General features: G+C 40.6%; 1 protein-coding gene across 10 annotated transcripts in view; it reads right to left on the bottom strand.

Annotated features, from left to right (window-relative positions):
• Positions 1-1,081: 1,081 nt before the first annotated feature.
• The window catches only part of SGMS1 (sphingomyelin synthase 1), a 75,615-nt gene continuing 51,890 nt past the window's right edge, over positions 1,082-24,806 (bottom strand). For all 10 annotated transcript variants that reach the window (XM_083614177.1, XM_083614176.1, XM_083614180.1 and 7 more), the window contains 5 exons: positions 11,802-12,642; positions 8,799-8,916; positions 5,248-5,401; positions 3,345-3,511; positions 1,082-2,714 (listed from right to left, as the gene is read on the bottom strand). In XM_083614177.1, coding sequence (XP_083470303.1) covers positions 2,535-2,714; positions 3,345-3,511; positions 5,248-5,401; positions 8,799-8,916; positions 11,802-12,421 — 1,239 coding nt within the window. In that variant the 5' untranslated portion in view covers positions 12,422-12,642 and the 3' untranslated portion in view covers positions 1,082-2,534. The remainder of the gene's footprint in view (positions 2,715-3,344; positions 3,512-5,247; positions 5,402-8,798; positions 8,917-11,801; positions 12,643-24,806) is intronic.

Here is a 24,806-nt window from a genome sequence, read left to right as displayed (position 1 = left end):
AGATCCCCACCTTTAAGCTTCATCTTGCCGGTAAAACCTTTGGCCTACCCTCTTAAATCACCATCGCAGGCTAAATTTTAAGCTGTGTTTTTATCTTGTGTTCTCGTCCTGTGAACCACACCGGGATCTTTTTATGAAGGGAGGTATATAAATCTAAATAGTAGCAGTAGCGGCATCTAAAGTACATGTATTCATTCATACCCACCCCTTGCCCCTTAAGATCAGCTTCTCTCGGCAGAAGCTCGTCTTTGGGGCTTAAGTCTGTACAGCAGCACATAGACTGATAAGATTTCAACCAGCGCTGGCAACAGGGCTCTATATTGTTACAAGTTCCTTAACATACATCCCAAGCTGCCTATGGCTGGAAACGAGGATACTGGACTTTGATGGGCTACTTGCTTCACCTAGTGTTCATTGCAGTTTGAATCTGAAGCTGCAAGCAAGAACTGACTGCAACCAGTGCACAGAGTTGGTGTTTGGTGTTGCCGCAGTCATCCCCACCATTAAGGAGAAAACTCCCAACTGATGCAGCAAGCTGGAGAGATGAAATGGCACAATAAGAGCATTTTGGAAAGCGGATGAAGACGATGCCGCGAAAGAAATGCAGGAGCCAGGTGGGAACACTCAGTAAGGTGTCGGATAGGTGTGAAAGCATGAGATCCACTACATTTAGAACAGGTTTAAACATATTAAAATTTTGGCCCCACTTTCAATAAGGCACAGGATTCATGTTTCTTTGTTTTCTTTTACCATACCATTCCTCCCCCCCTTTTTACACCCTTACATTATCCAGAGACACAGAAAGAGAGAGGAAGCTAAAAGTATATTGTTCATAATCATAGCATAGGTTGCTTTGTGGACAAAAAGAACTACTTTTAATTATATAGTTTCAAAATTCCGAGGGGTGAAGAGAAAAATCATATATTGTTTGTTTGCAGAACTCAGCATAGCTAAAATTGTACAATCCTTCTAGCAAAGCTGAACATTTAAAGCCAAGTTTTAAAGCCAAGCCAAACAGAATGAGCCCCACAAAAAGCCAAAGCCAACACAGATGGCATTAACGTTATAAAAAAGAGACTACTTGTTTAAAAGCCTTTTTATTTTCCTTCACCATTATTGTTTTACAATACAAATTTCACCTTGTTGAACACACAAAAAAACCCTACAGAAGATAACTCTGTTTCACGTAAAATACAGAATGAATATATATATTTTTATATAGATAGATAGATATATGCTTCTTCATTCTTAAAAAACTATTTTGTTCTGCACATTGGCAAGTATAGGATAGAATACTTCCCCCAGACACAATATGTATGGCAGGACTGAAATTTTAGAGTTACATGCAGTTTCTGCACAATTCTGTTTTCAAGAAATCAATTGTTTTTCAACAAAATTTTCATTCAGGGATGAGACATTGTTTATAGTTTGATTTTTGATTTGCTAATCATTTGGGGAGAAAAATAATTTTATAAAAAGGAATCCATAGCTGTTTTCTTGCTATAGTTAAAATCCATGTATGGAATGGACAATAAAATAATTTAAGAAGCAAATTTCACTCTAACATCTCCACAATATGTGAAGACTTGATTATGGTATTTGGTTTTTCTTCCAATTTAGTCATCTGAACATTGCAAGCAGATTCCCAATTTAATTTAGATATAAAATCAAAATTTAGTAATGTATACAATACATATAATATTTGTTTCATGGAATACTTTATTTTAAATTAAAACTTGTAAAGACTGCCTACTGACCATACTATCAAGACAAGAAAGGCACTAGAAACAGATACATCTCTCTCCCAAGAAGCTTTTTTTTATTTTAACTCTTTTCTCTGACATGTAAAAATCTTTTTTAGATTTTATTTTTACGCATATCATTTTGAAAAATAAAGTTAGGAAATACTTAGAAAAATCACTTTACAACAGAATAATTTTTTGCACTTTTTGACACTGTCACTGCAGATTTACAAAATCAAAGTTTACCAAACCTTTCTGTGTCTATCATTAGTAGCTTCAGTGAAACAGGTAGAAAGATTCCTGTATATTATTATCCCAATCAGGTATTTAGAAACCTTCATATAGACATTTGCTAGAAAATGGCTTACAGCCCAATCTTTGGGGCAAGAGATATGAAAATTATGTTTTCCCAAGAAAATAATACGCTTTGTTCCCAGACGAGACTGGAAAGACCAGAACTTATGATATAAAAGCCTCTTTTTCTGTTTACGCTGCTGCATCATATACAAAGAAACATGGTGATGAGCAATGCAAATCCAAAATCTATTAACAAGAAATGTATACAGTGCATGATAATTTACGGTTTCCTTATTGTTGTCCATCGCAGATCCTTTGGAGAGAGAAAAAGATCACAGTGCTTACCAGGTAAGAGACTAGATTACAGTCAAGGTAATGGTTAAAAGGTAGAGGAAAGGGAGCAGTTCAGTTTTTATGGCATCTCTTCTTGCGGAGTTCTTAGCACTTTTGGACAGTTCTTTTGCCATCTCTTCTTCTTCTTCTTTTTTGTAGCTGTTATGTGTCATTCACCAATCTGCTGTACTTAGGCTGTCTACCCAGTCGGAGAGCTTGCCAGGAAAATGGCCAGTGGTAAGAGCGTGGGACAATGCCCGGAACATTCTTTTCAAAGTACTGGAAGGGTCTATACCACCACACTCGTGCAAGGAGGTTTGTCTGGGAAGCTTCTTTTAGCACCTGCAAAACAACGGTGTTTACAAATGAAGCCTCAATAAAGGAAAACCCACAGGCAGCAGTTTATTTGCTCTTCCAATATATTTCATGCCTGAAACACATTATTAGGGTCCCATTATGACTACTACTTTTTGGGGCTGGGGGACAGAAGAAACACAGGGGAGAGCTTGCTATGTACCCCATCACACCAACAGAAAAGAAGAGCACAACAGAAGTGGCACATGGAAACTATGATTTAAATGTGCTTTGCTTCAGGAACTCTTTTTCCTTATCATACCTTATTATATCTTGGGAAGCAATCAATGTTTTTGCATACTATCTATTAAAAATGGTTTCACATCTTAGAACAAAAAAAAACCCCTGTCCCTGACTGTTTCACAAGTAGGAAAGCACCGAGCAGGAAGTACTTAACATATTCAGGACAAGCCTGAAAGGCAGATATGAGTAGCCAAACTTGTTTGAGCTTGTTGCTTCTCACTCTCCCCCCAAGTCCCCTCCTCATGACAGTAAGTGTGAATGTACACATATATATATATTGCCTTCCCAGAGGGTCTGGATAAAAAATCAGATCTAGTACAAGAACAAATGTATTGGAATAGGTCAGCTTAAGCTATTGGGGGAAGAGAGACTCACTTGTTGGTTGGCCATTGTGTGATACCACCAGAAAAGTCTTGTAGTGATGTAGTAAGCCACCACCACATCCACAGTGTAGTGGTCGTGAGCCAAGAGGATACAGAACATCCCCACTAAGCTGAGAGTCCAACAAACCCAATGATACCACCAGAGTCGCCGAGGTGAATCTGAAGGCAAGGAAAGGTGGAAAGCATTAATGCCATGCACATAGCACATTCTCCTTCACAGGGTGAAGAATTAAACACAGTATCATAAGCTGAACATCTTCAAATGGGATAACCCCCAGCATTCTGTGGAATGGAAAGAGGATAGTAACAATATCATAGATATCTGTGGCTTCAGAACTCTAGCTGCCATTGCCTCCCTGAGAACGTTTCAGGGAATAGTGCAGCCATTCAAATGAGAGCTCAATTTAAGCATGCATTTCTTGTTTACTTACTATTGCTATCATTGTCACTACAATTTATTACCTGCCCTTCTTCACCCCCAAGCCCCAGGGTGGGTTACCACAATTAAAACACAGTATTAAAAGCAGTTTAAAGCAATTTAAAATTGCCAGACACACTTCTGTTGGAAGGGAGTTTCACAGCCTAGGGTCTGCCACAGATAATGCCTCTCCCTGGACCATCACCCTCCAAGCTTCTGAAGGCTGTGGAAGGGTGCTCCCTCCAATGATCTTACTATCCAAGGCAGTCTGTAGGGAATGAGGTGGCTTTTCCCCCAGATTTTTGGGGCCTAAGTCATTTAGGGCTTTAAACACTAACATGAACACATGAATTGAGCCCAGAAACTTACTGGCAACTTGTGCAGCTGTTTTAAACAGGGGTCAGATGAGATCTGAAGGGAACCACAGACCACTGCACTCCCTCCATCTCTCCCTCGTTAATTGTTATCAAGCACGGCTAGCAAAGTGGTCTGAAACCAGACTGGAATGGATCCAAATAACCAGCTTCCTCCAAGCATGCCTGAAGCTGGACTGCCACCAGCTTCTTGAGCACCTTGGCAGAATGGGATGGGGTGGGGGAATGGGGTGTTTGCAGGCTTTATCAATGGTGTTTCAAATATATGCAATTTCACTTACACACGCAGTGCCTCAGAACATAAATGGGGAGTTGCCTGTATACTGTACTAGTTTCCACTTTCAATAAGCAGTTATCAGCCATAAAGCATACAAAAACAAAATTGAAAGAACCAAAATGAATGGGAGGATCATGATTCTCCAAGAATTACAAGTGTATGGGTATTTATTGATGCTTCAACTCTGCAACTGGTTTATAAACGGCAAATACTGAAATTTGGTAGCAGAGAATTAATCATGACAAAGGGAACCAAAGACTTAGGCTAATCTTCTTCCAATCTCAGTTGCTTTAGAGTTGAATTGGTTTTCCCATTAATCTTGGCTGCAGATCAGAAATGACTGAGCCAGCCACACCAGACCAGCATAACTGTATTAGCATTCAGATGTGATGTCAGGTAAAACTTTTATTCAGCAACTATTTTCCTTGGAAAATACATTAACATAGACTACACTCCAATCCCAGCAAACAAATATTATTAAGATGAGATGTGCCTTTCCTTTCCCCCCAGTTTGTTTTACACCGTAAGTTGTTGTTGTCATAATAAGAGAAGGATGAGAATGCTGTGCAATGAGTTTGGATAGAAGGGCTAAATTACATTTTAATCCCATTGTATGTTCCTCTAAAAACATGCTCAAAGGAAGGCTAGCGTTCTTTGTTAAGAGTTTCTGTGTTTACTTTCAGTGTTGGATATTTATTTCCACTGACATACTTTTTAGCAAAAATATCAAGGTACAAAGCGCTAACAGCAAGGCAGTATTTTACAGTGTGTTCTCATATTAACCAAGATACACTTTTTAGTCCGAAACTGAAAAAGTCAAACTTACACTCTTTGATAAATAAGTATGTAAGTGTTAGCATAACTGTGTGACCGCTGAACAAGTAGTCACCACACAGATCGTGTGATCCTGTGATGGACAGCCCGCCTCCAGCAAGCATCTTCATTATCCTCCTCATGTGCGATTCCCAGTCTCCAAAGAGCTGGTGGAAGGAGAGGGGGGAGGAAACATCAGCACATTTCATCGATACCATTTAGAATAATCTTATAAAAGAAAGCTTAATTTACATTCAGAACCTGGCAATTAAAATAAATAAATAAATCTTATTAGGCATTAAAACTCTATACCACTTAATGTATCATAGCATTCAATAAATAAATATCTTTTTTAAACACACACACACACACGATCCTAAGAAGCCAACAACCATGTCTTTGCATTCATGAATTTTTCAGCAAGGGAAAGGCTTAAGAATTGAAATAATATCACTTTAATTATTTCAACTGCAAATGCATGAGTAATTAAAAATATAGGGTTGTATCGAACAAAGCCATCCCATTAGCGCTAGGACTTCTGCTTGCATAATTGGATTTCTTCTCCTTTGCTCATACCTTCCCTGCCCCACCCTCCAAATCAGCTCCAGAGGGTTGAGGAACCCCCTGAACACATTTGGGAGGCATTCAGAGAGAAGAACTCCCACTGCACAGGTGCTAGTAGTATGACTTTGTTCGATACAACCCAAAGCCAAAAAAGCAAATAACTTGCCCAGAACCATCATTTGCTAGGTCTGAATAATTTGGCGAAAGAGAAATCAATTGGCATCATCTTTAAAGAAGCTTGTTGGCTGATAAGAAATGGCTGACATGCATGTTATCCTCCGTGGCTACTATGTACATAAGGCAAGATCCAGCCAGTGTTGCACACTTTTAATTGCCAATGGTCTCACATGTTAAACACATGCCTATTAAACATTATAAATCTCGCCTGAAAAATCATGATATTGGAATTCATAAAACATCTGGGATTCACATTGGCTTCTGAGATCATTACTCTCACTGCTATTACATTTCTCTCTCTCTCTGAGATTTCCCTCTGCAACAAAAGGAGCTAAAGATAATTAACAGGCTGTAAGCAGCTCACCTCCAATGACCATGCCTGGGAGCATATCTTAACAGCAGATAAATGGCCATTCAGATACAATAAAATAAAACTAGCAAGGAATAGTGAAATGTTTATAAGTGCTCCCATTTAAAATCCTGGCCCTGCCCCCAACCGGGTGTGCATGGCTCACAATGTTAAATGATGCCCATTACTGTGTAGAAAAAGTGTTCCCGCTCAAGCCATGTAAATGGGTAACTTGTCTGTATTCTCTCAGTAGCTATAAAGGCATAATTGAGAATGGTTTGTAAACTGTGGCAGCACACTGTGGAATGAAAAGGAGAGATGTAGAGCTCCTCCTAGAAGAACAGCTGTTCAATCTTGTATCTAGCACTTGCCTTCTATAATATACAAGTGCTGGAACATAGACAATAAACCAATAGCAACCATGTGTGAGATGTTCCTTATAAGTACCATGGCTTCATATTATTTCAGCCAAATAGTAATTAAAATTGTCAAACTGCAATATCCAGTGGAGCCCTGCAGGCACTAACTCTGCATGAATTGGGTCAAAACAGATAAACAGGAAGCTCCAGCTGCCTCTCACAAGCTGCTCGCCATCATCTTGGATTCCTCTCGCCCCAACATTAGTTCTACAAAATAAGAAGGTTCACCTTTGGATATACAAGTATATACAAGACTTGGTCTGCAGGATTTGTACATCGACACCAATGACTGTTTTGGCATCCAATAAAGACCTACAGGTCCACTGGAATAGTATGCTAACCCTTGACATGGTATATTTAAGAGCTCCTCTTTCTCTATCCCAGGGGTGACAAACTTGCAGCCATCCAGCTGTTGTGGGAGCCTCATCTGCTCTAGCTAGCACAGCCAATTGTCAGGGATTATGGGATCTGTAGTTCAGCATCATCTGTAGGGCCACTTCTCCTTAGGTTTGTTTAGAAACAGGGAGCTTTGCGATGGCAAGGCAAACAAAGGACAAGAGATTCACAAAAACCTTGCTGCAAATGGCATGCACAGTGCTTGAGAAAACATTATGCAGTGAAGAATATAACTCTTTCTCGTTATTGTGTCTGCCCTCTATTATGCAATGAAGACTTATAGAGGATTGTTGAGGCTACTCCTCTTCCAGTGACAAGAGTTATGGCATGTTTGTGGGATATTGTGCAGATAGCAACGCTTGCATGTATATAATCTGAAATGCCATTGGTAGAACAAGGTTGATGCCAGAGATAGCAACAACAATCTCCTGTCATGCTTGCTTGTACAACCAACGGACCTCATCTGTCCTGCTTGGTGAAAATCACTAAGCATCCCCACTGCTCTACTGCATGGTATAAAAGTAACAATTGCCACTGAAGATGGTAGTCACAAACAATCCCATAAATTATGAACCAGTCTTTCACATTTTCATTTCAGGGATGGTGACTTGATGGTTGCAACTCAGCTCCTGACTACCCTGGCTTTTCAAGGATTTTTATTTATTTATTTAGCAGGATTTATATACTGTTTAATCATCAAAACCTAAGTGAGTTACAAAATTTACTAATAAAACTCAGGTATTCCAACACAAAGTTAGCCTAAAGGTTTTCAAAATAAAATCAAAGAGTTTTTAAAATAGGCATTGTAAATCAAACTACATGTTTAAACACATGTCAAATGCATGTCTCTAGGCAGGTTCCCTCAAAAACAAACAAAAAAACAACCCTTTCTAGTGGTTGCTGAAAACAGTACAGCAAAAGCACCTGCCTAATATCAATGGGCAAGGAGTTCCAAAGTGTACTGTAGGCGCCACTGCACTGAAAGTGATGATTCCCTGCAAGTTTGTCAGCAACATTATGTGGCACCTGTAGAAGTGGCGGTTCTATAGTTCATTTCCAGGTTCTGGCCTAAGCACGAGGCAGAGATATAGTAAACCATAGTATGAGTTGCCTCTCTATACCAGCAGAGGGAAATCAGCACTACTGAGCTTCCTGGAAATTTCAGCAACCTGCTACATGTGTCTCCAGCAGAGCTGATGGTATAAGCACAGGTTAGTCCTAGTAATGTCTAAAAACCATGTTCAAAATGTGGCAATAGGGGACTCCCTACATTCTGGGAATGTATACAGCTCTATCCTTTGTAGTGAGGAAGTCACTAGTAGTTGTGCTCAAGCTCCGACGGTGCTGATCACCTTTCAAGAGGGCTGGTGGGAATGTGGACTGCCTTCAGAGTGACAATCATATGACTGCTCTCAAATTGAACACTGTTTGTTTCAGGTGATCCAAGGAAGGTGGTACTGAGCTAAATTCTGATAGAACCTGTTTATTATCAAACACTACGGTTGAGCAACAAGCAATACTGATCAGCCGTGAAAGAACTGTTGCCAATTCTCCTTGGCCAGTGATTCGCAGCTCACCCTGACTAAAGTTTTCCAAATCTTTGGGAAAATAAAGAGTAAGATTTTAGACAACAATAACACAAGGGGGGGGGGGAGTTACCTTTGGAGAACAGTTGAAATGCATGCCAGGTACCGGGAGGGTAGTAACATACATCGTAATACACCGATACAGGTACAGTGTGCCAACTATACAAAAATATCGCCTGCTAATAATGGACCTGGAGAGAAAAGGGAGGAAATTATGCATCACTTGAAGTTCTTCAGGATTGTAAGTGTTTTCAAGGCAAAATAAGCATGGGGCTCTAGATGCAATTTATGTGCTCTAGGACAATAAATAATTCATATTCATTTTGGTAAATGAAACATTCATTTAAAAACAAATGGAAGCTATTATTCTCACTTAGTGGAATAGACCAGAAAAATCAAGATAGCAATGGCAGCAGGGTAATCGGTTCCAAACATTCCCTCCTAACCTGACCAAGAACAGAACTGTAGGCAGAATCATCCAGATATCAGCAGGCTATTGGACAAAGCAAAGGCTGTAATCAGGGATCCAGCTGAGGGGCAGAACCAGTGGTGAATTTTTGCATAGGAGAACAGTCAGGGCCAGAGGTGCCAGCTTGCAAGGCAGATGATGTCACGCACATGAGCATCGTGCTTCGCTCTGGCAGGATGCTGGAGCCCACCTGCTTCCTTCCCAAAGCTTTGGGCTTTGGGAAGGCGGTGGGCAGGCTTTTAGACCCTCTGGAGCATCATGCCTCCCTCCTTAAGCCGGGTAGAAGCTTCCCAGGCTTTGGGAAGGAGACGCCAGGGGAACGTTTAGGGGACTAGCCTAGTCTCCCTAGTCCAATGACCGCACGCCACTGGGCAGAACCCGCCTCTAAAGGGGCAAAATACAACCTAGACTCCAAGTGGGTCCTTAAATAAATGCCTTTATTCTCCCCATGCCCCCATAAATGAGAGGTTGTCATTTATTCCTTTGGGGAAAGGTGAAGTGCACTGGAGGTCCAGTATGACAATGCTCCTGCAGAGGAAGGCAACAGGCTTCCATGAACATTGTGCAGAAGCTTCTGTTGCTCCAGTACATCAGTGTGAACCATTTGTTTCTATGGAAGAAAGAGGCTTAGAGGAGAAAATCGGGAAGACCTGAAGGTAGGCTCCCCTATTGCCTCAACAACCCCCCTCCCTGTTTACACAGACTTAACTTTCTTTCACATAAGCCAATAAAAGGCATTCAAGAGAGAAAAATAAATGTATCTTGCCATGTTTATGGGCACCTCACTTGTTCTGTACAGGCCAATTTTAAGTGCAGCCAGCCAATTAGTATAGCTTCATTCTAGGTCTTTTTGATATCTACACTAAGCTAGCTTGGAACATAAATAAATATCACAAGACATTAAATGCCATTTATTGCTATTCCTTTTACATTTGGAACTAGTAAGTACTTTATATATTAGAAAAAAATATTATGAAACACATTTTGAAGTTTTCTTTATAGCCTTATAAGGCAGAATTTCAGCTGTACTGGTAGCAAAGTGTGGTTATAAACAATTTTCATAACATTCCAAACTATCAGTGCATTATAGCCTGTGGAGAATTTTTATTCTTATCTCTTAGGAAGTGAAGATAATGACCTGAGAACAGAGGATATACTCATGGAATGAATATATGTGTGTGCATGCGCAAGCACAAGCACACACACACACTATATTATGTATAATGTACACACACACACACAAATGTGTTTGAGGTGTAATGTAGATAACAATGAACAGGATCCAAAACGGCATGGGACTTTAGGCTATTTTCTCTTAAGTGCAAACATACACTTCATAACCGAGGCCATATCTCATACTGCTTTTGCAAATCCCCCTCCTGCCTCCCCAGTTTAAAAAATGCCATGCCATGAGGCAGGAGCTGCTATGCAAAAAGCTTTATTAGATGCACGGAGCTATCTTTGTGCACATGCTATTTTTGAAATACAATGGAATCTTTCCCTCATAAAACATCAACACATTTTCAAAACTAAACAAACGAACAAAAAATGAACTTGAGGCTTGAGATTGCATTTGTGCAGGCAGCATTTTAGGGGGAAACCATGCTGCAATACTACTATAAAGGGCCCTCTTCCTCACGCCCTTTAAAAGCAAGAGTGGCCATCTTTTTCAGCCAGGTGGCAGCACTGAGAGTTGGCCAACCCTCCGACAGCGGCATGCCAGCAACAGGAATTGCTGAAGGGGCCAATGCACATTCACACATGCACATGTGCTGACATACATACACCCCACACATTCTGATGCCCCCCCCAACCCCCGGAAGGAAAACTCCCTCCCTCGTTACCTAAACCTCTACAGCTTTCTTTTTAATGGTGCTATGCCAGAGAGAGAAGAGGCACTTTTCCAAAGTAAGGTGAGGTGCCCAATTTTGGCAGAGGAAAGGCTGACTGCTCTAGGCTCTTTCATGGGCCTGATCTGGCCCATGGGTCATAGATGTGCCATGTCTGCTTTAAGGGCTTCAGCAGATCAGGCACCAGTGATCTTAGCTGCATGAGCAGCCCAAGTGCTTTCCCCTCCTATGGACATGGCTCTGAAGGCACATCATGCAGCAGCCTGGCTGAAGCTAAGCAGGTCCATGTATTAACTGGATGGGACACTGCCAGGGACTCCCATGCAAACTGCCTTGAATTGCATGGAAGGAAGGAAAACAAAATGAATAAAATGGTCCTTTGATACTAGAGGACAGCAACATAACTAGTATGGAGAAGCATCGTCATCCTGCAAGGAGAAGGAGGGGTAAATTACCAATGCAAGTGAGCAGTATTGGGGCTGGTGGGAAACTTCTTTCTAAATAATTACTTACAAGCCAAGTTGACATCTTAGTATAAAAAAATCCTTATATATCTGTTTAACATACAGATTTCATAAAATTACTGGTCTTGCCTCCGACTGTATTTAACACATCTCTCCACCACATTTTATAAGCCAGGCTCATTATTAAAGAAGCAGAGTCAGCTTGAAAAAAATAAATCAGCAAAGTATAAAAAATAACATAATATTAGTATCTGGGACTGAATTAAATATTATCAAAATATGCATGTACTTACTTGTATTTTAAGAGCAGCCACTGAACTGCCCAGAGTCCTACAAGGATCAAACCATTAATTTCACAGATAGAAAAGGCCCATTGAACTCGACTAAAGTGATCAAAAAAAGCGTCTGGTAGGGGCGGATCCACCTCCTTGGGAGGCACTCGTTCATGGACAACTGAGATTGTCACTGTTGTAAGGACTAGACAGCAAAGTGCATAAAAGAAAGCCAAAAATGTCTTCCCCCATTCCATGGGATACTGAGAACGTTCCGGTTCTGGCATGTGGATTTGTATCATATCCTTTCTGTACCCATTTGGCATCCCGTTTGGTTTGCTTTTGCTGCTGAAACCATTTTCATTGGTGAGGGCCTCCGTACTGATGACCAAGTGGCCGTTGGCATGCCCGTTCTTGTGTACCTCAATATGGTGCTCCATTTTCAAAGTCTCTATCATGTCCAGCAGACGTTGGCCATTGTCCGAAGACACACGCGACAAAGGGGGCTTCTTGAAATCCTCCTTCGTTAGGTTCACCAAGTCCTGCCCAGTGAAATTCTTCAATGGCTCACAGTATTCTGGCACAACATCTGACAACCAATCGACCACTTCCTCGCATGACCAGAGTGTGATTTCTTTCATTTCGTCCAAACACTTGCCTGCAGTCTTAAAAATCACGTTTAAACAGGACAGTTGTCACTATTTTTGCTTAACAGGAAGTCCTTCTTTGACTCGCTCATCCTGTCTAAAGATCAGTAGAAACCAGTTTTGCAGGTCGATGCACAACAGCTTCAAATCGCCTGGTACAGATATTGACATGTGGCATGTAAAAGGAATGTTCACTTCATTTTGCATTTGCCTTTCTACAGTTAAGGGAGAGAAAGAGAGAAATGCAGTTAGAACATTCATTTTTCTTACTGCTGCAAAAGACATGATATTCAGGCAATATCTGCTTTAATAGAATCAGATGCATTTCATTTATTTATTATTTGTACTCACAACCTGCCCTTCACCAATGGTCCCAGGGAAGATTACAAAAAAACCCCCCACAAAATTAAAGCAGCTAAAAAACTAAAATAAGCTACAATTGTAGTAAACCCATAAAATAAAAACTGTGAAATTAACAAACTGGCACAGAACATCAATTCAGCAGGAGGGATAACCCCTACTCAACCAAAGGCCTGGATAAAAACATATAATGATTTGGGGGAGGGGGGACTCATTCCACAATTTGTAGCTTCTCTTTACTTTGTGCCAGCAAATAATCATGGCCAATGTGTGTCTGTGTCATTCCAAACACTTTGAATCACGGATGGCATGAACTTGCTGGCGGAAGTAGAGAATAAGGTAACCAGAGCCCCATCCCTTCAATGATCAGAAGCCAACCAGACAGACAGCTGAATCTTACTTTGACACTGGCAACAGGACAGCATCTCATTCTGCACCAGAGGGTAGCAAGATAGGGGACAGAGGATGGCCATATAGCAAAGCATGGGGGTGGGGGGGTATGGTTGTGGCTGTGACTGTGACTGTATGTGACAAAAGGCAAAAATATACTGCATGACCCAAGACGAAGCAATTTGCCCTAAGTGGGAAGGGTTTATTCAGTGGTGCAATCTCAATGGACCACAGGAGGTTAAGGGATTCCACCTGTGATGCCTTAAAATTAAAAGAGATGATGAAATTGTCATTCGGATCAATTTCTTCTGGCAAGTGTCGGGGTGTGGGTGGGAAAATCACTCTATTGAGAAGATGGTTTGAGATCACATAAGTACCAACGGGCAACCTGTTGGGAGAATCAGAAAACAATACCTTGGGCCGCAATTCTTAAGCATAGCTTTCCTTTAAAGTGAATTACACAGAGAATTGGGACGCGAGTGGCGCTGTGGTCTAAACCACAGAGTCTAGGCCTTTCTGATCAGAAGGTTGGCGGTTCGAAACCCCACGACGGGGTGAGCTCCCGTTGCTCAGTCCCTGCTCCTGCCAACCTAGCAGTTCAAAAGCACATCAAAGTGCAAGTAGATAAATAGGTACCGATCTGGCGGGAAGGTAAACGGCGTTTCCGTGCACTGCTCTGGTTCGCCAGAAGCAGCTTAGTCATGCTGGCCACATGACCTGGAAGCTGTACACTGACTCCCTCGGCCAATAAAGCAAGATGAGCGCCGCAACCCCAGAGTCGTCCGCGACTGGACCTAACAGTCAGGGGTCACTTTACCTTTACACTGAGAATTAAAGGGCACTTTCAAGCAGAGGTTCTTAGGCTGAAAGTGCAAGTCACATTCACCCTTCTGCAAGTCAATGAAGAGAACAAAACACATGATGAAAACGGGTCCCTAGCCCTACTGTTGGAGGTGGTGGTGGGGGAGAAGCCTAGAAGCATGTGGGCTGTGAATGAAGAACCTCAGACAGCCTACTGTTGCTGAAAAGGGAATTTCACATCCACCCACAGAGACACATATAACCCTTCTCTCTCCTTGACCCCCATGCATAAGGCAATATAGTCAGCTTTGTGAATAGTGAGACTTTTAAATATCAAGTCCCCCAAAGCAGCCCCCACAACCACATTGCAAGGGAAAAAAGACTCCAGAAACTCTGGTTTTCAAAAGGTTCTTTGGCAGAATAAGAAGCTAATTCTTGGGGTTGGAACACCCCTGTGTGTGCAAATCCAAGTCTTTTATAGTGGGGTCGTTTGGACTACGGCAGTTCAAAATGAAATCTGTTTCTTTGGGATTTGTTTAGCCTTATGCTGGTTACTTCTCCCTTTAGAACAGCATGCTAGCTGAAAAATGACATCTGGGTAAATAATCTTGGATAAAGCAAAGTATTAACTTCAGTGGAGATACCAAGAGACAAGGGATTGCACAAGGCTAACTTGCTGGCAGAGGAACAGTTTAATATTTTTCAAGAATTCAGCAGAGATGTCTGCCTATTAATTGTCTGTGCAATCCAAGTAGGTGAAAGGTTGGGTTGAACAGTAAGACATAAGATGGGAGCATGTGTTTGGAAACTGAGTGGGTGAAAAAAATGGGTGCAGCAATACTGAACCTGTTCCCATATAAACACAGTACAGTGGTACCTCGGGTTACAGATGCTTCAGGTTACAGACGCTTCAGGTTACAGACTCCGCTAACCCAAAAATAGTACCTCGGGTTAAGAACTTTGCTTCAGGATGAGAACAAAAATCGCACGGCTGCGCGGTGGCAGCGGAAGGCCCCATTAGCTAAAGTGGTACTCCAGATTAAGAACCGTTTCAGGTTAAGAACGGACCTCCGGAACGAATTAAGTTCTTAACCCGAGGTACCACTGTAGTAGGGACTCAGGACACACTGTTACTCAATCTATTGTTTGGAAGTTCATGTAGATTCAAGTAAATAAAGTAAACATGTTTAACCAAGGAAATATATAAAGCAGAAGGCAGAAGTTTTCATTGAAAAATTGTGCTTGCTAATGTACGGTCTGATTAACTAGCCAAAATGGCCCAATGTAATTTGGTATCATGATTCTGATGACAGATTCTGCTTTAAGAAGTAAAAAATCATATAGTTACATACTGTCATCCATATGTACAGCAATGGTAGCCAATATGGTGCCCTCCAATGGTTTTGGACTCCAACCCCGATCAGCCTCAGCCAGCATGGCTTGTAATTAGGGATGATGAGCAGTTATAGTCCAACAACATCTGGAGGGCAGTGTGTTGGCTTTACAAAGAATTAGAGGACAACTCCCTGGCCCAAGGGGCTTACAATCTAGATAATGAAAGAAATAAAAAGGAGTGAAAGAGGAGGGGAATAGAGGCAAGAATAAAGAATGATCAGTGACTAAACCGATTCATTCCTTTGATGTAATACATATGTAGGAATTATTCATTTCATTATTGCTGTTTTGTTTTGTCACTTGCAGGTTTTCCAATTAACTATTTATTAGGGTTCTGGGTCCTTTTATATCAGTAAGGAGCTAAAATAATTTCTTCATTGCATTCTGTTAAACTTAAAGTATTGCTCCTGTTGCAAGTTCTCCTCTCCAGAATTTGCATCATTGGTAGCAGTGTAGCACTTGACTGCATAGGCAATAAATAGGCTGTAGTTTACAAAAATGTTTCATTTCTTATTCTTCCTGCATTTCTGGTTCTACCGCATCTCATGCAATTGGTGAGCACTAGTTCTAAAAATGGTTAGCTTATTTTCTTATGCTTGTTTCCATGCTTGTGCATTTCAGACATTTTTGTATATAGCCCAACAGAGTTGCCAAACTGATGTATCCAAAATTGTAGTGGCCTATGTCACATCTCTTCCCCAAAATTTATTTCAATGAAGCATTTTTAGGCATAATCTGTCCATGGTAAAATAAAAAGAATCTGACATGCATAAACCATGCTGTAATCTATCTGCTAGCTCAAACAAAACTCAAATTAATTCTGCAATAGGCTTTACCAATGTTCAAACTATCCCAGGCTGAGCCAATAATGTGCTGACAGCCTGTTATTTCTGTGAGTAAGGCTACAGAGCATTAAAAAGACAAAAGGGCAAAAGTGTATGCTTACTGTGAACACAATCAGTGGAAACTTTATTCATTAAAAAAAATATGTGCCAGAGTGTTATTTCTTTGTAGACTACTTTCAAAACAACTGGTCTGTAAATGGTCACTTTCAGGAACCCTAGGAGACAAAGACAGGTGCTGGAAGAGACACAAAGTTTGCTCTGATCTTTCCCTATAACGGTTTCGATTAATTGCTTCATAAATGACAGCCAAACTAATGTGTGACTTTTCAAAGAGAACTAGTACACTACAATGTAATCTAGTGATTAAGAGAATCGGTTGTGAAATTGGTTATCAAAAGTGGGGTAGAGAGACTAGATTTTGTGGTGTACTGTACACTAGAATATGATGCAAGCAGCTGTTTTTATGTTTTCCATTCAGTTAAAAGCTTCTTTCTATCAGCAACCTGGATCCAGTTGTTTCCAAGGTCTTAAATAGGTACTCACAGAAAAGCTAATTTTAGGGAATTAGCAATATTACTGCTGGGAACTTTACTGGCGACAATTGTGCACACACAGAACACCATTGGCTTTGACGTGGTGCTTACTACAAGAGATATGGCAAAGACCAATAAGAACCTGATATTAGTGTGCCTGCTCCACAGAGCCAACAATAACCACACTGTTGTTGCAAGTGTGATATTTATTCATATAAAAAAGGTTTAAAGGTAGTAACGTGACAAAACAAAATGATTCCGAAGCAAAAAAATGTCGCTGCAACTTGAAATGCCACTATAAAACTAATGTGTACACAGGCTACCCCAAAGTGTTGCCTGGTCTATATGCTTAGTTACTGTAGCAGAGATAAGACTAGAGATGGAGAGTCACCCAATTTTGAATTGTGAGGTGGAATCCTAAGAGCTTTGCTACAGGAAAATGAAAGAACAGGGAAGAGAAGGAGCGATGTTAGATGCAATTATAGAATTTTTTCCTGTCTCATGAGAGCCACAGAACTCTGGAAAAACAGGAAGGCATCCAAAAGTTGAGATGCCATATTTATGCATCAGGTGGTAGGGAAACAGCTTAATTTCTTCACCATAACTTAAAGGTTCACTTTCACAGACAGGCAAAAGGAATCTTATTGAAGTAGGCTGCAGAATGGCAGCTATCCATCAGAATTCGTTTGCAAACCCTTTGGTAGCATCAGCCTCATCCTTTTGCTACCCATTACAACTTGGAGATAACAAGCCAATGCTGTTATAAGAATTACTGAGATGTTATACGTGAAGCACTTTGAGGACTTTGGGAAATTGCTTTTGAAGTGCAGTTTATAAAAAATATACTACGGCTGCAGTTCTGTGTACATTTATGTTGAAGCTTGAAGCAATTCATTACGAAGTAGCCTGCACAGCATTGGGCTGCATAGTGCAAACCTATGTACAATTACTTCAGATTAAGCCTTGTTGATTTTAGTGGGATTTACTTTCAAATTAAAACGCAGAGCATCTGGCCATCAGAATAAATCTGCAGGGACTCAGAAGCATACATTTATTTTGTGCTTTGCCACCTTGAAGCATATTATGGATTGCTGAAATTCTGTTCCCTCACTTTTGCTGAACTCACTGCAAAAGATAAACAGGGCAAGATGAAGCATTTCACTGCTGTGCAGCAATGCAGTTAGTGAAGTTTTCTTCACTCAGCCACATCACTTTGCCTTAAGGGGAGACATAAGAAACAGTTGCAAGTTATTTGCCATTTTTGCTATATTATTCATCCTGCACTCAGCTCTCACCTGTGGATCCTAGAAGCTGTCAGCATGCGACAGTGGCCATACCCTGGGATCGGCTTCAACTAGCTGGTTAAACCAGGTGAGGGTAGCCAATGGGTCTCAAACCCTCAGTGAGTTAGGGACATGCCCTGTATGCAAAGATAGACCCTGTCGGATGGAGCGGACAAGACCAATAGTGGGTCCAACAGTCAAGCAGGCTTCCTCAACCTCGGCCCTCCAGGTGTTTTTGGCTTACAACTCCCTAGTTAGCAGGAGCAGAAGTCAGGGATGATGGGAATTGTAGTCTCAAAACATCTGGAGGGCCGAGGTTGAGGAAGCCTGCTGTAGAGGGAAGTAAGGGGCAGATGAGGCTCAACCTTTTCCATCTAAGAAAAAGAAATCTCTGATCCTAAATCTATGCTGCCTTGTGGGATATCTTCAGGAGAAGAAAAACCTAAGGGGTAAACCATGGGTAGGCAAACTAAGGCCTGGGGGCCGCATCCAGCCCAATCGCTTTCTAAATCCGGCCCGCGGATATCAGTGTGTTTTTACACGAGTACAATGTGTGCTTTTATTTAAAAGGCATCTCTGGCTTATTTGTGGGGCATAGGAATTTGTTCATTATTATTTTTTTCAAAATATAGTCCGGGCCCCCACAAGATCTGAGGGACAGTGGACTGGCCCCCTGCTGAAAAAGTTTGCTGACCCCTGGAGTAAACCCTACACAAATCTGGAGTGGACTCCCTAAGACAGTTGGATGGTGCCTTGTACACCTTCTTCCGGGCTGGTACCAAACATATTGCTCTGCTTTGCTTTCGACCACATCAGTGAGGCTGGGGGTATTGTCATCTGACAGCCTAGGACTTCTATACACACCGCCCAGGCTTGTACCCCGGAGAGGTCGCTTTGTTGCAGCTAACGCAGCAGTTTGACTTCACCCCCAGAGACGCACTCAGTTGTATCTTGAGACAGACGGATGCCAACTATAACATTACCAGTTTCCTTGACAGTTTATTGTGAAGCTAAAGGAGTTTGCGATACAAAAGAGTGAGTCACTGTAATAACACTAAACTGTCAACCTAAACCAAAGAGGTGATTCAGAAAAACCATGGCAAGCAAAACAAACTTCCTACTTTTTTACAACCCAATCAGCAAACTTTCCAGCCTCTGCCGTTTTAAAATGCAATGCAAGTAATTTTAATATACTAACTGGAAATTTTCTTCACCATAAGTATCCATATCAGTGTCTGACATTTGTCATTTTAAATACCCTTCCGAGAAGGAGAGTGTTTTAAAATATTTACCCCAAGAACCAGGTGAGCCAGAGTTGAAGAAGAGAGACTGACTGCTATTTACTATCTATTTAAGTCAAGGCTGAATGAGAATTTGAACTGAGATCTAAAACTACCCATTTTTCTACTCAACCCGCTTGGCTCTTATGCATTTAATGCCTGGAATTGCATTGCAAGGGCAAACACAAAATAACAAACCAAACAAAGGAGTTTTCAGTAAAAGCCTAAATGACATTGGATTGATCTTTAAATGCACGTATGCATTACCTGGTGTATATGCACTGGACAAAAAAAAAAGGAGAGAAGAATGTTGTCTTCTACCACAAACGTGAAGCCTACTTAAGGGCACAAGTATGTAGAAAAAGGCAACATTTTCTTCGGGACTCCTATTCAGATAGCTCTCTTATATCAAAACCAGACAAAGTTGTCCAGTTACTGGTGAACCAAAAGTAGCACAAAATATTCACACTGCTTTTGCCAGCATTTTTCCCCTAATCCCATGTCTTGTCTTAAAATTCCCAAGGAAATTTTACCTATATGAAACTTTCATCTCAAACCCACATGCCTAAAGCCATTCCATTACACCACTGTTCTGTCTGTAGGTTATGATGTATCCCTGCCTTTAATGCATGGTATCTATGGCTACATTAAAGGTAAAGGTAAAGGGACCCCTGACCATTAGGTCCAGTCGTGACCGACTCTGGGGTTGTGGCGCTCATCTCGCTTTATTGGCCAAGGGAGCCGGCGTACAGCTGCCGGGTCATGTGGCCAGCATGACTAAGCCGCTTCTGGTGAACCAGAGCAGCGCACGGAAACGCCATTTACCTTCCTGCCTATTTATCTACTTGCACTTTGGCGTGCTTTCGAACTGCTAGGTTGGCAGGAGCAGGGACCAAGCAACAGGAGCTCACCCCGTCACAGGGATTCGAACCGCCGACCTTCTGATCAGCAAGTCCTAGGGTCTGTGGTTTAAATCACAGCACTACCTGCGTCCCTATGGCTACTTTACCTTGTAACATACTGGGACATGTTTTTGTTTTATATACGCAGTGTATATAAATTCACAATGTATGTGGGATTACATGAAAGGTTCAGTTCAAAATACAAAGTATCTGTTGGTGGTTGTCACATAAGACTAGTCTGGGAAAAGTGGGTTCTTTTTATACTGAGCTAGAGGAATTGTAAAACCTCGCTTCTAATTGGCCTGCTGGACGGAAATTCTGGATTGTTCGCCACACAGGAAAAGCGGTCTTATGAGGAGAGAGAATTCTTTTTTTCTTTTTCTTTTTAAGAAATATTTATTAAAGTTTTACAAAAGCATGCATACAAAAATACATGAAAGAAAAAATAAAAATAAAAAATACAACATACAAAAGACAAAAAAATAAGAGAAATTTAAAAACAAATCCGTTTTTCATAACTTTAAACTCCTTTGCTTGTTTCTTTGACCTCCTCACACCTCCCCTTTTTGTATTCCCATTTACATAATCAAGTCAGCAAATCCTTACCCTCTTACATTTATCTTAGCTCTATATCTTAACATTTTTTAACTCTATATTTTCATCCATTATCAATTCATTTTTGCATATTCTTATTAACTTTGTTGCTAATGCCACTTATTTTCAATCCAACATCATTTTAACATTCATTGATTTTACAGTATTTCTGCAGATAGTCTTTAAATTTCTTCCCATCTTCTTCCACCAACTCTTCTCCCAGGTCTCGGATTCTGCCAGTCATTTCCGCCAATTCCATATAGTCCAACACCTTCATCTGCCACTCTTCCAGGGTGGGTAAATCTTGTGTCTTCCAATACTTTGCAATAAGTATTCTTGCTGCTGTTGTTGCATACATGAAGAAAGTTCTATTCTTCTTTGGCACCAATTGGCCGACTATGCCCAGGAGAAAGGCCTCTGGTTTCTTCAGAAAGGTATATTTAAATACCTTTTTCATTTCATTATAGATCATCTCCCAGAAAGCCTTAATCTTTGGGCACGTCCACCAAAGGTGAAAGAATGTACCTTCATTCTCTTTACATTTCCAACATTTATTATCGGGCAGATGATATATTTTTGCAAGCTTGACAGGTGTCATGTACCACCTGTATATCATTTTCATAATATTCTCTCTTAAGGCATTACATGCCGTAAATTTCATACCGGTGGTCCACAACTGTTCCCAGTCAGTTGTGACTCGCGACGAGACGACGGCGAAGAATGAGGCCGGGGAAAGGCTGGCGCTGCAGCAAAAGGCTGCTGAACACGCCCCCTCTGAGGCACCTGGTTGGGTGCCTGCTGAGGGGGGTGGGCGCCAGCCAGGTGAGGTGGAGGCAGGGGGCTGACGCCCCCTGCTAGGGGCGGTGCTCGGGCTCCCGCCCACAACCACTCCCCTCTCTTCCAGGGAGGAGAGTCTTTCTCTCTTAAGGCATTACATGCCGTAAATTTCATACCGGTGGTCCACAACTGTTCCCAGTCAGCAAACATAATGTTATGTCCAACATCTTGTGCCCAATTAATCATAGCAGATTTAACCGTTTCATCCTGCGTATTCCATTTTAACAGCAAGTTATACATTCTTGAAAGTATCTTGGGATCTAACAGTTCTGCTTCCAATTTTGATTTTTCCACCTGGAAGCCAATTTTTTTATCCAAATTGTAGGCCTCTCTTATTTGATAATAATGTAGCCAGTCTCGCACTTTATCTTTTAATTTCTCAAAACTCTGCAATTTCAATTTGTCTCCATCTTGTTCCAATATTTCCCAATATTTCGGCCAATTGGCCTCCATATTGAGCTTTTTCTGAGCCTTTGCTTCCATTGGTGACAACCACCTTGGGGTTTTAATTTCCAGTAAGTCTTTGTATCTTATCCAGACATTAAACAATGCTTTCCTGACAATATGGTTTTTAAATGCTTTATGTGCTTTAACCTTGTCGTACCACAAATATGCATGCCACCCAAAAACATTATTGAAACCTTCTAAGTCCAAAATGTCTGTGTTCTCAAGAAGCAGCCAATCTTTCAACCAGCAGAATGCTGCTGATTCATAGTAAAGTTTAAGGTCCGGCAGGGCAAATCCACCTCTTTCCTTTGCGTCATTAGTATTTTAAATTTTATTCTGGGCTTCTTGCCCTGCCAGACAAATCTAGAAATATCTTTCTGCCACTTCTTGAAACAGTCCATCTTGTCCAAAATTTGCAATGACTGAAACAAAAATAACATTTTTGGCAATACATTCATCTTTATAGCTGCAATTCGACCCAACAAGGAAAGCTTCAAATTTGACCATATTTCCAAATCTTTTTTCACTTCTATCCAACATTTCTCATAGTTATCTTTAAATAAATTTAAATTCTTAGCAGTCATATTAACCCCCAAATATTTTACTTTCTTAACTAATGTTAAACCTGTCTCCTTCTGAAACCTCTCTTTCTCAATTGGTGTAAATTTTTTCTCAAGCACTTTAGTTTTTGACTTGTTCAGCTTAAATCCTGCCACATGACCAAATTCTTGAATCAATTCTAATACTCTTTTCGTACTAGATTCTGGCTCCTGTAACGTCAAAACTAGGTCATCTGCAAAAGCTTTCAATTTGCATTGTTTGGCTCCGACCTGAATACCTTTAATCAGACGGTCCCTTCTAATCATATTCAGCAAAACCTCCAGAACCGAAATAAAAAGCAATGGGGAAATTGGGCAGCCTTTCTCTATCTTGAATTCCTCTGTCATCACATTATTGACTATTAACTTAGCCTTTTGTTCTGAGTAAATTGCACTTATACCATTTTCAAACCCTTGGCCCACCCCCATTCCTTGAAGATTTTTCTTCATAAAATTCCAAGAAATATTATCAAAGGCTTTTTCCGCATCTATAAAAATTAAAACTGCTTTGGTATTGATGTTCACTTGCAGCTTCTCCAAAATGTTAATTATATTCCTCGTATTGTCAGACATATGTCTACCTGGGAGAAAGCCAGCTTGGTCTTTATGTATCTCTTCGACTAATACCTTTTTAAATCTGTTAGCCAAGATATCAGCAAAAATTTTGTAATCCACATTAAGGAGGGATATGGGGCGGTAGTTCTTGAGTTGTGTCTTTTCAGATTCAGTTTTTGGTATAAGTGTAATGTAAGCTTCCTTCCACGACTCTGGTGCCTTTTTCCCCTCCAAAATTTCATTACAGACCTCCTTTAGTGGCTGAATTAACCAGTCTTTCAAAGATCTATAGTATTTGGAGGTTAGACCATCCGGCCCTGGAGATTTACCCAGCTGCATGTTCTGAATGGCACCTTCTACCTCCTGTTCTGTAATTTTGTGGTTCAACATTATCTTATTTTCTTGAGAGATTTTTTGTAATCCATTTGTTCTTAAAAATTGGTCTAAATCAGTCTCTTTCTGTGGCCCTTGTGTATATAGTTGTTTAAAGTATCTCTGGAAGCACTTTCCAATGGATTCTGTATGTTCTTTCCTTCCACATCCAGATTTGTGATAGTGTTTAATTTTTGTCTTTTTTTTATCTGCCAAGCTAGGAGTTTCCCGCATTTATTAGCCGATTCAAATGTCTTTTGTCTCATCTGCTTAATTTTCCATTCTACTTCCTGATTTATCATTTTCATATATTGTACTTGATATAGCTTTATTTCTCTCAGAATCTCTTGCGACTTTGGTTTCGCTCTTAATTTCTTCTCTCCTTCTTTTATTTTTTCCAAGATTTTATCTTTTTTCTCATTTTGAGTTCTCTTCTTTATTGCGTTCTGTTGAATCAGAAACCCTCTCATGACCACTTTGCTTGCGTCCCAGATTACTCTTTTTTCAACCGTGGTATTCAAATTTATCTCAAAATAGTCTCTCAAGATTTTTTGGGCCTTCTTGGTAACCTCTTGATCTCTAAATAAGGTGTCATTCATCCTCCATCTGAAGGAACCGATTGGTGTTAGTTTCATCTCCATCTACACCGCATTATGGTCGGAGCAAGTTTTTGGGCAAATTTCCACTTTTCGAGTCTTAGGTGCCAGTCCTCTAGTTATCCATATTTGGTCAATTCTTGTCCATGTCATTTTGGCTTCAGAGAAGAATGTTCCCTCTCTTCCAAGGGGGTTCTTAGTTCTCCAGATGTCAATCAAGTCCATATTGTCAGTCAATTCAAAAAAAGTTTTTGGTAGTCTGCCATCTTCAGTTGCAACCTGTCTCTGCAACTTGTCCATATTTGTAGATACCACTCCATTCATATCTCCCATCATAATAATGTTGTAGTCCATATAGTCTAGCAATGTCTCATGCAATTTCTTGAAGAATTCAGATTTCCCCTCATTTGGTGCATAAACTCCTACAATCAGAAATTTTTCTCCTTGTGATTGAATCTCAATTGCCACAAATCTTCCTTGTTCATCTTTAAAAACAAATTTCGGTGATAGGCTCTCTTTGGCATAAATAACAACTCCTCTCTTTTTAACCTTGTCCGATGAGATAAACTCTTGGCCCAATCTTTTATTAA

This window comes from Podarcis filfolensis (genome assembly GCF_964270895.1).
Source record: "Podarcis filfolensis genome assembly, chromosome: 5".
Classification (NCBI taxonomy): Eukaryota; Metazoa; Chordata; class Lepidosauria; order Squamata; family Lacertidae; genus Podarcis; species Podarcis filfolensis.
The sequence above is the reverse complement of the archived record's forward strand: the minus strand, read 5'-3'. Positions and strand labels throughout refer to the sequence as shown.